We start from the raw sequence: 15,034 nt of genomic DNA, 5'->3' as shown, positions 1-15,034 counted from the left end.
GCACTTAACCAGTTAATCTTCATATATTTAGCCACCAGTCGCTGTTGAGCCGTGTGTGAATATATTTCTGCATGGAGCTTAGATGGAGTTGGGAATTCAGTCAATATTCAGTGTAAGGGTCATAAGGGAATAACAGAGGAATGGAAGAGCACTAATAGTTTCGTATAGAGTTCGCAGTTATAAATTGTGTGGGAGGAGTTATGTACCATGTATCCCTCTGTCTACTCTGCCTTAGTCACAGTTCTCTTTTTTATTTCAGTGCAGTGAAGGAGAAGATGTTTACTGTGATCTAGGAACTGACCAGAGACCTGTAAAGTGTAATTCTGAGAGTTTAGAAACAATAACGTCTCATGGAAGAACACCACTAACTCCACATCTTCCTGAAGTGTTCCTGTACCACTGTGAACTCTACACTGTAAAAAAAGTGCTGTAAATTTACAGCGAGTCTGCTACAGTATTTTACTGTATTTTTTAATACAGTAATTTACTGTGTATTGCAATGCATCCTGGGTAACGGACTAGCTTTACAGTATTTTACTGTATTGTGAGCTGGGGAGGCTGAGGACTGCACACGGCATCTGAAGGTGAGTAACTTATTTACACCATTTATTTCTCACTTATTCTATAGTTTTTCCAACGAAAATATAGTAAAATTACATTCTTGTTTTTTAGGCAAGGGTACAGTTAATTTTTTAACATCAGATGTAGGCCTCACTACAAAACAACAACAGAACAGAGAATAGTTTTCGTCCAAATAAAACAGAGAAAGAATTGCTTTTTTTGCGTTAATACTGCTTTATCTATTTATATTTTGTTGAGGGTGGGGCGGTTAGCGAGAACGGGGCTAACGGTTCTCTGATGGTGGGGCGGCGGGGCTAACGGTTCTCTGGGGGCGGGGTTGCGGGGCTAACGGTTCTCTGGGGGCGAGAACGGAGACTGAGTGAAAGAGACAAAAACGAAGAAATCAAACGTAAACAGAGACAGCAAGCGTCGTACTTTCAGGATTTTGGAACAACAGTAATGAGTAAATGTATGTTTTAATCATACAGCTCTAAACGTTTCCAACCACATTGTCTTGGTGCTGCTTTTTAGCAGATAGCTGGTGCTGGTTATGATAGCCGCTAACATTTAACCAGATAACTCCTGTGGAATTACACATTTGTTTGGCACACGTAGAACATGTGATGTTAGCTACAGAATTACAAACTGCATTCCAGTTCATGAATACATATTTGGAGTGAGTGAGTGAGGGGGAAGAAGGCGGGAAAATATGGGGAGAGGTTTTGCTGTGAAATAACGGTCCGTTTATTATTTAACTGCAGTTTTGAGATTTAGAGGCGACTGTAATTTGTCAGAATTATGAGCTTCATTCCAAACCTGATCTGAGCCTCCCATTTTTGTTATTGAGTTTATAGTCAGATTTGGAAAGGAAGAACCTATTTGAGAGCCAGGTATGCAAAACTAGTAAATGAATTAGCTTGGCTAAGTGTTTGTGTGTGTACATTTTAATTATTTATGTGTTTAGTTACAGTATCGCTTTCAAAGTATGGCGTTATTTTTGTGCCACAATTCTACACGGATATTTTGAGCGAGCAAGAAGGTTTTTGCACGCGCGGAGGTTTCTTGAACGCACACTACAACCTACACTTCTTGCTCTCCTGTCCTGCGCGCGATGTCTCTGACCCGCGCGCTCGCTTCACACTCAGGTTCAGCCAATCAAAAACGACAAATGACAAAGGTAATTTCTGATTGGATGGCTTGACCGCCAAGTGGGCGGGACATACAGGCCGGAGACCAGTAAATAGTGGGACACCGGTTACAGGTTATGGCCAGAGGCGGAATCTGAAAATGTCCTCCAAACGGCAACAGAGCAGTGCACCACAGTCAGTATTTATTTCATATTCATTAAATTGGCCACATTTTCTTTGCCTTAATTGTATTTATCTAGTTTTACTGAGTAAGCAACGTAGCTGATGTGCTGAAAATAACGTACATAGTATAAAATAGTGCTAGCAACGACTGTAGAAACCTCTTTATTAGTCTTTATTAGTAATCCCGGACAGCAGACACTGGCATAAAAATGCTGGCACACCACTGACTGTAGACCACTGCTGGTCCACCATCTGACCCCTCAGATTACTGTCCTGTACAGGATAGAACTCATTTACAATCTCCTCACACAGATTTTACATTCACAGAGACTTTTATTCTGGAAAACACACTAATCCAAATATTACCAACAACTCTGAGAGATATAATAATGAGTATAAGCCTGATATAAAATGATTAATTGATAAAAACGTTGACACTGTGCTGATTTAAATTATTTACTAATCTTATTTATAAAGAATAACAAAAGGAACCTAATGAAGAAGAAAAATGTAATTTGGACTGTGAATGGAAAAGTGCTAAAATGTGGCATTTTGTCTAAAATTCTGTTTAATCAGCAGTGGTCCGCCCAGAAAACACTGTGTAAAACACTAGTGGACCTCCAGCTTTGTCCTCAGTGGAACAACAGTGGTCCGCCGTCTCCTTGCTCTCAGTGATAGAATATACTTTAAATGATAGGTAGTTATCAACGTACACGGCTAGATGATGGTGTAATGCTAAAATCTAAATAACCTAATAGCTTAATACTGCAGTTAAGTGAGCTTACAGTTAGCTATTCATAATTCTGTCGGCTTTAACTCTAATGTAGTAAAAACTTCTTGCTCGCCCAAAATATCCGCGGGTGCAGAATTGTGGCACAAAAATAACGCCACATCAAAGTACCTCAAAATAAAATGTTGATCACAAATGTAGTGTGTTGGTTTATGAAATGCATGTGTTTTAAATGTGGAGAGGCTCTTTGCACCATGACTTTCAGGAAGTTTGGTTAATTTAAGGTTCACATTTATAGGTTTCATTAAAAACAGCAAAACTGAAACTAGACCTAGACTAAATCATGTAGATTTTAATTTGACTTGTCACTGAAAACTGCAATGGTAAATGTGAAAACTTAGAAGAGTTTATATTCTCATCATTTAGACAAGTGCCACAGCTGCTGATTTTCCATATATCCACAGTCTGGGACCGAACTCTATCCTCAAAGATGACAACGTTCGACCCACAGAGCAGTGTTCATCAGAGACTACCTCCAGAGTTTGGGAATGGAGAGGAAGGAATGGCCTGCCAGCTCCTGACCTCAACCCCACTGAACAGTTGTGGGATCAGCTTGAGCAAACTGTTTGTGCCACAGTGACCAACACAACCACGTGTGTAACCAGCAGTGTGTGATCAGCAGTGTGTGATCAGCAGTGTGTGACCAGCAGTGTGATCAGCAGTGCGTGACCAGCAGTGTGTGATCAGCAGTGTGTGATCAGCAGTGTGTGACCAGCAGTGTGTGACCAGCAGTGTGTGATCAGCAGTGTGTGACCAGCAGTGTGTGATCAGCAGTGTGTGACCAGCAGTGTGTGATCAGCAGTGTGTGATCAGCAGTGTGTGATCAGGCTGGTAAGCAGCATGAGGAGGAGGTGGAGGCTGTTGTGGCTGTGTATTGTTCTTCCACACGCTACTGAGGCTCCTGTTTGTTAAATGAATAAATTGTTAAATTGCCAATACGTCTTGTTTCTTCAACCTTCAATCAGCCAGTCACAACCCACCAAACGAGTCAATGGCAGAATAAGCTGTTTGGCATCAGCAGAGAGGATTGGGCTAATGTTTCATTGGCACAACCCACACACTCAGCTCTACTGCTCCTCCCACAAATCCATGTTCCTTACAAATGTAGCACCATTTAAAAGGGAAATAAACAGGCTTCCAATGGTGTAAGATTTATTGCTGAGAAGCATTTGTTACAACAAAGAAATGTCCTTACTTTTTGTGCTATGTTTAGTTTTAAAAATTGTCCAGCACTTGATGCCATCTGATCTTCTCCTGACTGTATCCTCTAAGCTTTGTGTACACCATTTTTATTGTTATTTCCACATGCTATGTTAATAATTATGGATTTGTTTATAGATGCCTCATTGGTACAAATCCCCAGGGGTGGTCAACGTCAAGAGCAACCAAGGAGTCCTGAACCATGCATCCGTGTGTATGCTCACTTTTAAAGAAACCTGATGGACTTTGAATATAACTTTATTTAAAGGGTCATGTTCAAGGCTAAACGGACTCTGTGGGTCTCGGCTGATCAGTAAATATCAATGATGATATTTGATATAAGAGGTTTTAGTAATCCAGGTTTTTATTAAAATGTTCATGATGTATTACGGTCACTATTTGTGTGATCTGATGAAATCAAAAGTCATGTGATATAACAATGTTTTACTATAAAGATTTGCGCTCTTTCCTTGTGATCCATCAAGGACAATAATGTAATTGATATTGTGAAGTATTTTAAATATAAAAAAAAAAGCTACTCAAATATCATAAGAGGCAAAAATATAAAGGTGAAGTAAAAATGTAAATGATTTGAACATGTACCTGAAATTTGTCCACATTCTGCATATATTTGGTTTGAATAAAGTGCATTAATGATTTTAATTCTAAATGTAGATGTGGACTTCTTTTGTGTGGTAATGGTTATAGTATTTTTACAGTATTCATGCTTGGCAGTAGTTTTTCTTAACAGTAACACTATAATCTTATTACAAAAATATTACATGCTGGTATTGTTCAGTATAAATAAAGAATTAAATGTAATTTAGGTACTGTTTCTAATTACAGTGTTCATCTGTAAAAAGTACTGTTTCTGAAAAAAGGCAGTAAAAGGCCTGGCAAATCTGCTGAAAGGACTTACTGTACATTTCAATATTTACAGTAAAACAATGTATTGTGCAATTACAGTAGTATTCTGTAAAGTTTAAATACAATAGTCTTACTGTAAAAATACAGTAAATGGCTGGGGACTCTGCTGCCAGTATTTTACTGTAAATTACAATATTTACAGTAAATTACTGTATTATTCAATTACTGTAACATTCTGTAAATTTGAAATACAGTAGTGTTCCTGTAAAAATACAGTAAATGACTGGGAACTCTGCTGCCAGTATTTAACTGTGAACTTTAAAAATAATTTACAGTGTAGGTAAGACTTGGGTTTGATTGCTCCTGGGGCTCCCTCTAGTGTAATTTATATTTACTTCACTGTACTGAAATCAGTGGGGAGTGGATGACTCCTACTCTACACCAAAAGATACATAGTGCAGTTTCTGCAGTGCTGAGCCCAGAGTGGCAACGACAAAGGCGCTGTTCTCACTTTCACAGGACCATGGATAATCACCATGATTTTGAAGCTGTAATTTTAAAGTAAAAATATAACGCAGCGTTCCTTTAATGACAAAATCAACCAGTGTCCTACCGTTTCCGGAGACTCTGCACTGTCCAGGAAGTCCTTGTCCTTCAGGGCGCGCTGCAGAGTCTCTGAAAAGCCCTGGTCCACCACTAAAACACTCTGTCCACCAAGTGTAGAATATTTACAGTCACTCTTCCTCGAGCTGGTGCTCATACACACGTCATAGTTATACATGTGCGGCAGAGTGGCGCTCACTCCTGTGTCCGCGTACCCGGAGGGATAGTAGGGAATCACCGGGAGACTGGACTGATAGAGAACACGAGACTGTCTCCATCTGTAGATCTTCACTGAGACGATGACCACTACAGTTGTGATGAAGAGGAAGGACACCGCGGCCAGCGCTAAAACTAAATAAAAGCTCAGCTTCTCGTTGTATTCTCTGCCCTGCGGAAAGTCCGTCAGCTCGGACAGCACCTCGGGGAAACTGTCCGCTACGGCCACGTTGATGCTGACCACGGCTGAGCGAGAGGGCTGACCGTTATCCTCCACAACAACAGTGAGCTTCTGTTTCACGGCGTCTTTATCGGTGACCTGCCGCACGGTCCGGATCTCTCCGTTCTGTGCGCCCACTTCAAACAGCGCCCTGTCCGTGGCCTTCTGGAGTTTGTAGGAGAGCCAGGCGTTCTGCCCAGAGTCCACATCCACGGCCACCACTTTAGTCACCAGATAGCCCACATCTGCTGAGCGAGGCACCATCTCAGCCACCACGGAGCCGCCGCTCTGCACCGGGTACAGCACCTGAGGGGCGTTGTCGTTCTGGTCCTGGACGCTGACGGTCACCAGAACCTCGGAACTTAACGGAGGAGACCCGCCGTCTCGCGCGGTCACGTTAAAGCTCAGACTCTTCATCTGCTCGTAATCGAACGACCTCACGGCGTGAACGACCCCGCTGTCTGAGTTAATGGATATCAGAGAGCTCACCGGGCTCCCCATGACGTCACTCTCCTCCAGGAAGTAGGACAGCCGCGCGTTCGGGCCCCAGTCTGCGTCGCGCGCTCTGACGGTCAGCACCGCCACCCCCGGGGGATTGTTCTCAGGGACGAAGGCGGTGTAGTGAGCGGAGTGGAAGACGGGGGCGTTGTCGTTCACATCGGAGACCCTCACCGTCAGGGTCTTATTGCTGTGGAGAGCAGGGCTTCCTTGATCCCGCACCGAAATGGTGACGTTATACTCAGCGACGTGTTCCCGGTCGAGGACTTCGTCGGTGACTAAAGCGTAGTAATCAGTCAGTGACGACTCCATTTTAAACGGAGTGTCCTCATTGATTTTACACTGCACCGCTCCGTTCTGAGCGGAGTCTGCGTCCTCTACGTTCACAACAGCTACGGTGGTCCCCACTGGAGCATTCTCAGCGATGGTGTTAGAGAAGGACATCAGCTGGATGGTGGGGGCGTTATCGTTCACGTCGACCACGTCTATGATGACGTTGCACGTGTCCGCGAGACCCCCTTTGTCTTTGGCTTCGACATTTATTTGGTAGCTGTTTTCTCGTTCATAATCTAAACTGTTCAATAAAGTAATTTCTCCAGTCTCTGGATTTATTTGAAACAGATTCCTAGCCTCCTCACTCGCCTGAGCAAAGGAATATGAGACATCTCCATTAACCCCTTCATCAGCGTCAGCAGCGCTCACTGTAGTTAAGACTGAACCCACTGGAGAATCCTCCCTCACCTCCGCTTTATAAACAGACTGTTTACACACTGGAGTGTTATCATTAACATCTAAAACAGAAATATGGATCTGAACAGTGCTGGACTTTTTAGGAGATCCTCCGTCATATGCAGTCAGCACTAATTTCAGCTCCTCGCGCTCCTCTCGGTCCAGCTCGCGCTGCAAAATCATGTCTACGTGTTTCTTACCGTCAGCTCTGTTATTAATCTCCAGTTTAAAATGATCAGTGGGACTCAGAGCATAGCTTTGAATTCCGTTTAAACCAACGTCCAAATCTACAGCGCTGTCCAAAGGAAAACGTTTCCCTGACGCTGTGTTTTCACTTATTTCCAAATGAACGGCACCTTTGGGGAATTTTGGAGCGTTATCATTGATGTCCAGGACCTCGACCGTGATGCGATGGAGCTGGATGGGGTTCTCAATGATGAGATCAAAGCTGAAGCTGCAGGGCGTTGTTTGCTTACAGAGCTCCTCTCGGTCTATCCTCTCCTTCACGACCAGAGCGCCTTTGTCTCTGCTCAGTTCCACATACTGCCGCCCGCCCTTTGTCACAACTCGAGCTTTCCCTGAAAGCAGTCTACTGATCTCGAGCCCCAAATCCTTGGCGATGTTTCCTACAAAGGAGCCCTCGGGCATCTCCTCCGGGATCGAGTACCGCGCTTGACCCGACACCGCGTCCGTCCCGTAAACACAGAGGAGAAAGAGCACGGTCTGCCATTTTAACTGCGCTGTCCGTCTCCGACGATGCTGAGAAACCACACACGAGCGGAAATAATCCACACGCGGAGCCATGGCGTCATCCACACACGGTTATACTCGCGGTAAAATAAATATTAGTTGAAATAAATAAAGGATTGTAGATGCAGCCTGTTCCCGGGAGAAAGACAGAAAGAGACGCAGATTCCTCCTCCACATTAAAGCCCTCAGTGTGAGGCAGGAGGAGGAGGGACTGTGGAGGGTTTCCACTGCTGTCTCACTAATGTGGTCCAATAGCGGCCCTTAGTGTACGGACACTGGAAATGCACCGTCACTAAAGGCTCTTGCTTCGTACCAAAGGGCTCTTATCAAGAATCAGATTTTGTTCTTCAGCGATGAGCTGATTTCTAATAGATTTATCAGCGCAGGAGAATGGAACATAGAAAGCACTGTTACAATCACCACTTGTATTTTTAACACTTCAATCACACAATGAGATATATATATTTATCAATTATTGTAGTCACTCAGAGTCTGATCAAATGTACCGAGGACCCACTAATAATTCTCCATCACCTAAAACCGCTGGACTGGTTGAGACTGGGAGCTCTTCAGAATTTTAGCACTGAGGAGATGAACAGCGCCAGACAGAGTTTCATGAGGTAAAATCATTTGAATACATGGCTCTGAAACTGGTCAGCTCAACCCCTGTGCTGTTTCTGTTAATCTATCACCCACCAAAGACCTCCTCTGACTTCTTCACAGAACTCTGTGAGATACTCACCTTGGCCAGTTCTGCATGTCCAGCTCTGGTCATGCTAGGGGATTTTAACATCCATGTTGATGCTATCTGTTCATTGACAACTGAATTTGAGTCTCTGTTGGACTGCTTTAGCTTGACACAACATGTTGATTTTCCCACACCCTCACATGGCCTCACATTGGATTTAATGTGTCCTTCTGGTCTATCTGTTACCTCTGTCTCTGGCTCTATTTTTGGTGTTTCTGACCACAAGTTTGTTGAAGCATCTGTTAACATCTCGGTTTCACGCCAGTGCAGTAAATCTACTGTCTCCTTCTGTAATATCAAAGCTATCGAACCTCAATCGTTTTCTGCCCTTCTTCAGTCTTCTGCACTCTCTTCTATTTCCCAGCTGTCCTGTCCAGATGACATTCTGACTCTCTTTAATGACACTGTTTCTGGTGTACTAGACCAATTGGCTCCCTTAAAGACTAGACAGGTCCCAGCTGGTTGCTCCTCCTCTTGGTTCAGTCCTGAACCCCGTGCTTTAAAAACCACTGGTAGGCGTCTCGAGCGCCGCTTTAAGAATTCTGGTCTTACTGTACACTTAATGGCATATGCTGACCACATGATTTCTTATAATACTGCTTTAAAATCTGCACATTCTGCACACATTTCATCTCTTATTAATAATTCTGGTAACAAGCGCAAAACACTTTTTGCTTCTGTTAGTAAACTCATTCAGCCACAAACAATCAAGAACTTTAACACTGCTGAGCAATGTGAAGTTCTCCATAGATTTTTTTAATGACAAGATTGCTAAAATCTACCATCAGCTCCTCTCATCTCCTTCTTCAACTGAGCATTGTTTCCATTTGAGCCCAGCTCATAAACCCCTGGCTAATTTCTCTCCCATTGATCCAGAGCTTATAACAGAGCTTAGAGTCAATTCCAACGGTTGTACCTGTCTCCTCGATGCTGCTCCTAACCCCGTTTCTTAAAAAATATTCCGCCATCATATCCAGCTCCATTTCCCATCTCGTTAATATGTCTCTTGCCTCAGGTCATGTCCCCATAGGCCTTAAAACATCTGCCCTCACACCCATTCTCAAAAAACCTGGTCTGAACACACAATCTTGATCATATTTCTAACCTAAGGGTGGTGGCCATTCAGTTAGAGTCATTCCTGATGGACAATAATCTTTTTGAGCCTTTTCAGTCTGGCTTCCGCACAAAACACAGTACTGAGACAGCCCTTTTGCAGGTTTTAAACGATATCCTACTCGCTACTGATTCTGGTGCGCTCAGTATCCTTCTTCTCTTAGATTTGAGTGCAGCATTCGACACTGTTAATCACAGCATACTCATCTCCCGTCTCTCAGCTATTGGCATAACTGACACAGCACTTTCCTGGTTCATCTCTTACTTTACCAATAGATCTCTTTTGTTGCTCTTGGTACACACAGATCTTCCCCTAGTACTGTTACACAAGGTGTTCCCCAAGGTTCAGTCCTAGGCCCTATACTATTCATCATATACATGCTGCCACTTGGTCAGATCATCCACAGCCATGGTCTTAATTATCATTGTTATGCAGACGGTACTCAAATATACGTGAGCACCAAAAATACCTCCACTCTGCCCCCCTCTGCCCTTATTTCCTGCGTTCAGGATCTGAGACACTGGTTGCACGCCAACTTTTTGAAGCTCAACACAGAAAAAACTGAAGTCTTGCTCACTGGCCCCAAGTCCACTGTTTCAAAAATCTCTGATATCACACTTAACTTTGATGGTGTGGCTGTAAAAACCTCTCCAGTTGTTTTGCAGTTTTGGTGAACTTCTTGACTCCTCCCTGTCCTTCAAACCTCATATTAAGGCCCTAACCAAAACATCCTTCTTCCATCTACGTAATATTGCTCGCCTTCGTCCCCTGCTTTCTGTTAAGGATGCTGAAATTCTGGTCCATGCTTTCATTTCCTCCCGTTTAGACTATTGTATTTCTCTCTTCATTGGCATTCCTTCCACGACCATACACTCCCTTCAGTGTGATCAGAACTCTGCTGCTCGGGTCCTCTCTTATTCTAAAAAATCAGCTCATATCACCCCTGTTCCTCATCAGCTCCACTGGTTACCTGTCTCACTCCGTATTCAGTTTAAACTTCTCCTGCTCACATACAAAGCTCTGCACGGTCTGGCGCCAGCCTACCTTTCTGAACTTTTACACTCCTACTGTCCTACAAGATCACTGACGTCCTCTGAGAGCAGTCTTTTATCAGTACCAACATTTAAACTGGTTACTGCTGGTGGTAGATCATTCAGCGTGATGGCACCCAAGCTCTGGAATTCATTACCACAAAGTCTTCATTTCTGCTCTTTATTTTCTGCCTTTAAAACCCAGCTAAAGACCTATCTCTTCTCTCAGTACTTCTGCACTCTGCAGGCATAAGTGTATTCCTCTATATTATTTATTTATTTTATTTATTGATTTTATTATTATTATTATTTTTATGTTATTATTATTTTTTAATTTATTTATTTATTTTATTATTATTATTTTTTAATTTATTTATTTATTATTATTATTATTATTTTTTCTTCTCTCCCCCTCCTCTTTGTGTAACGCGACCTTGGGTATTAGAAAGGCGCTATATAATCTAATTTATTATTATTATTATTATTATTATTATTATTATTATTATCATTTAAAGCAGTTGAAAATTGTGCTTTTGATATGTCAAATTAAAGGTCAAATGCAGGATTACCTGATTACTATGATATATTGACAGAAGTGTATACCATATCAGTCTGCACGGCTCTTAGATCAGGTATCAAATTGTACTTGTGGAAAAAAAATGTATTTTTTGAGATCATATTAATATCTTTCCTCTTCACTGCAAAAAGTGTAAGCAAGCGACAACTAGGGCTGCGTGATATGACCAACTCATATCTCAATATGCCTAAAAGAGATGGAGATATATGATACGATATGACATTAGGAAAACCATAACAAAATACAGTGTCAAAGTATTAGTGTTTATTTTTAACACCAAATAGGACATGGCACATTATCTAAATGTAATTATTAATGTAATTCACCCTTTATCTCAGTCATTTCCTATAATTACTTGCAGAAAAATAAACATTGCACAAAAGTAAGGACATTTGTGTCTGGTAGATTATTTCTTTGTCGTAACAGTGCTTCTTGCAAATAAACTTTATAGTGTTACTGTTAATTTCCCTTTTAAATGGTGCCACATTTGTAAGGAACATGCATTTGTGGGATGAGCAGTAGAGCTGAGAGTGTGGGTTGTGCCCATGAAAAAAAATTGCCAAATCTTCTCTGCCAATGCAAACCCTCTTATTCTGTGTGATGGTGTGGGGCAGCATCTCCCTCACTGGAAAAACGAGTCTTGTCATCATTGGAGGCGATCTCAATGCAGAACATTATCACACTGTTTCACTTGTTTTTATCATTGTATTTTTAGAAACACCAGCCAGTGATCATAGTAAACATGAGTGAAGGGTTATTATTATTACTATAAGTATTAGTATTTATTTACAACATGTGATTTCTCTGAGGTCACAGTGATGAAAGGCTGGTGTTTTCTGCTTAGTGTGAAGATCTTCACCAGTGGCTGTGTTTGGCCAGGTGTGATCAGGTTAGGACCACATTGCTACATTTACAGAAGGCAGCTGACTGCATGCAGATGAGAGAGAGGTGGAATCCAGTGAATATGAAGTGTGTGACTCAGTATCAGTGTCCTTTAGAACAATAACACAGTTCTGTGGGTTTCTAACAAATCTCCCTCTGTTACTCTGCTTTCAGACACAGCTCCATCTTTTATCAGTGCAGTGAAGGTTAAGATGTTTACTGTGATCTAGGAACTGACCAGAGACCTGTAAAATGTAATTCTGAGAGTTTAGAAACAATAACGACTCATGGAGGAACACCACTAACTCCACATCTTCCTGAACTGTTCCTGTACCACTGTGAACCCTAATTCACTGATCAGCACCAACACCTGTCCTCCACTAAAGTCTAAAGTGATGATGGTTAATAACAGACCACAAACAGAACAAGGATGATTCCTACCCTAAACCAAAAGATACATAGTGCAGTTTCTGCAGTGCTGAGCCCAGAGTGGCAACGACAAAGGCGCTGTTCTCACTTTCACAGGACAGTGGATAATCACCATGATTTTGAAGCTGTAATTTTAAAGTAAAAATAAAACGCAGCGTTCCTTTAATGACAAAATCAACCAGTGTCCTACCGTTTCCGGAGACTCTGCACTGTCCAGGAAGTCCTTGTCCTTCAGGGCGCGCTGCAGAGTCTCTGAAAAGCCCTGGTCCACCACTAAAACACTCTGTCCACCAAGTGTAGAATATTTACAGTCACTCTTCCTCGAGCTGGTGCTCATACACACGTCATAGTTATACATGTGCGGCAGAGTGGCGCTCACTCCTGTGTCCGCGTACCCGGGGGGATAGTAGGGAATCACCGGGAGACTGGACTGATAGAGAACACGAGACTGTCTCCATCTGTAGATCTTCACTGAGACGATGACCACTACAGTTGTGATGAAGAGGAAGGACACCGCGGCCAGCGCTAAAACTAAATAAAAGCTCAGCTTCTCGTTGTATTCTCTGCCCTGCGGAAAGTCCGTCAGCTCGGACAGCACCTCGGGGAAACTGTCCGCTACGGCCACGTTGATGCTGACCACGGCTGAGCGAGAGGGCTGACCGTTATCCTCCACAACAACAGTGAGCTTCTGTTTCACGGCGTCTTTATCGGTGACCTGCCGCACGGTCCGGATCTCTCCGTTCTGTGCGCCCACTTCAAACAGCGCCCTGTCCGTGGCCTTCTGGAGTTTGTAGGAGAGCCAGGCGTTCTGCCCAGAGTCCACATCCACGGCCACCACTTTAGTCACCAGATAGCCCACATCTGCTGAGCGAGGCACCATCTCAGCCACTACGGAGCCGCCGCTCTGCACCGGGTACAGCACCTGAGGGGCGTTGTCGTTCTGGTCCTGGACGCTGACGGTCACCAGAACCTCGGAACTTAACGGAGGGGACCCGCCGTCTCGCGCGGTCACGTTAAAGCTCAGACTCTTCATCTGCTCGTAATCGAACGACCTCACGGCGTGAACGACCCCGCTGTCTGAGTTAATGGATATCAGAGAGTTCACCGGGCTCCCCATGACGTCACTCTCCTCCAGGAAGTAGGACAGCCGCGCGTTCGGGCCCCAGTCTGCGTCGCGCGCTCTGACGGTCAGCACCGCCACCCCCGGGGGATTGTTCTCAGGGACGAAGGCGGTGTAGTGAGCGGAGTGGAAGACGGGGGCGTTGTCGTTCACATCGGAGACCCTCACCGTCAGGGTCTTATTGCTGTGGAGAGCAGGGCTTCCTTGATCCCGCACCGAAATGGTGACGTTATACTCAGCGACGTGTTCCCGGTCGAGGACTTCGTCGGTGACTAAAGCGTAGTAATCGGTCAGTGACGACTCCATTTTAAACGGAGTGTCCTCATTGATTTTACACTGCACCGCTCCGTTCTGAGCGGAGTCTGCGTCCTCTACGTTCACAACAGCTACGGTGGTCCCCACTGGAGCATTCTCAGCGATGGTGTTAGAGAAGGACATCAGCTGGATAGTGGGGGCGTTATCGTTCACGTCGACCACGTCTATAACCACTTTACACGTGTCCGCGAGACCCCCTTTGTCTATTGCTTCTACGTTTATTTGGTAGCTGTTTTCTCGTTCATAATCTAAACTGTTCAATAAAGTAATTTCTCCAGTCTCTGGATTTATTTGAAACAGATTCCTAGCCTCTTCACTCGCCTGAGCAAAGGAATATGAGACTTCTCCATTAACCCCTTCATCAGCGTCAGCAGCGCTCACTGTAGTTAAGACTGAACCCACTGGAGAATCCTCCCTCACCTCCGCTTTATAAACAGACTGTTTACACACTGGAGTGTTATCATTAACATCTAAAACTGAAATATGGATCTGAACAGCGCTGGACTTTTTAGGAGATCCTCCGTCATATGCAGTCAGCACTAATTTCAGCTCCTCGCGCTCCTCTCGGTCCAGCTCGCGCTGCAAAACCATTTCTACGTGTTTCTTACCGTCAGCTCTGTTATTAATCTCCAGTTTAAAATGATCAGTGGGACTCAGAGCATAGCTTTGAATTCCGTTAATTCCTACATCCAAGTCTAATGCGTTGTCCAACGGAAAACGTTTCCCTGACGCTGTGCTTTCGCTAATTTTCAAATGAACGGTACCTTTGGGGAATTTTGGAGCGTTATCATTGATGTCCAGGACCTCGACCGTGATGCGATGGAGCTGGATGGGGTTCTCAATGATGAGATCAAAGCTGAAGCTGCAGGGCGTTGTTTGCTTACAGAGCTCCTCTCGGTCTATCCTCTCCTTCACGACCAGAGCGCCTTTGTCTCTGCTCAGTTCCACATACTGCCGACCGCCCTTTGTCACAACTCGAGCTTTCCCTGAAAGCAGTCTACTGATCTCGAGCCCCAAATCCTTGGCGATGTTTCCTACAAAGGAGCCCTCGGGCATCTCCTCCGGGATCGAGTA

At 43.8% G+C, this 15,034-nt stretch overlaps 2 protein-coding genes across 2 annotated transcripts in view; both read right to left on the bottom strand.

Moving 5' to 3' along the window:
- Positions 1–5,200: 5,200 nt before the first annotated feature.
- LOC136675145 (protocadherin beta-16-like) lies at positions 5,201–7,872 on the bottom strand. Its single transcript, XM_066651569.1, has one exon. The coding sequence runs from the start codon at positions 7,796–7,798 to the stop codon at positions 5,285–5,287; it is 2,514 nt and encodes an 837-aa protein (XP_066507666.1). The 5' UTR covers positions 7,799–7,872; the 3' UTR covers positions 5,201–5,284.
- Positions 7,873–11,392: 3,520 nt separating this feature from the next.
- LOC136674485 (protocadherin beta-16-like) overlaps positions 11,393–15,034 on the bottom strand; it is a 3,765-nt gene continuing 123 nt past the window's right edge. The window contains exons 1-2 of the mRNA XM_066650487.1: positions 12,716–15,034; positions 11,393–11,401 (exon numbers count right to left, since the gene is read on the bottom strand). The exon at positions 12,716–15,034 is cut by the window's right edge and continues 123 nt beyond it. Of these exons, the coding sequence (XP_066506584.1) occupies positions 11,393–11,401; positions 12,716–15,034 (2,328 nt within the window). The remainder of the gene's footprint in view (positions 11,402–12,715) is intronic.

Source organism: Hoplias malabaricus, chromosome 18, assembly GCF_029633855.1.
Source record: "Hoplias malabaricus isolate fHopMal1 chromosome 18, fHopMal1.hap1, whole genome shotgun sequence".
In the NCBI taxonomy this organism is placed as follows: Eukaryota; Metazoa; Chordata; class Actinopteri; order Characiformes; family Erythrinidae; genus Hoplias; species Hoplias malabaricus.
The sequence above is the reverse complement of the archived record's forward strand: the minus strand, read 5'-3'. Positions and strand labels throughout refer to the sequence as shown.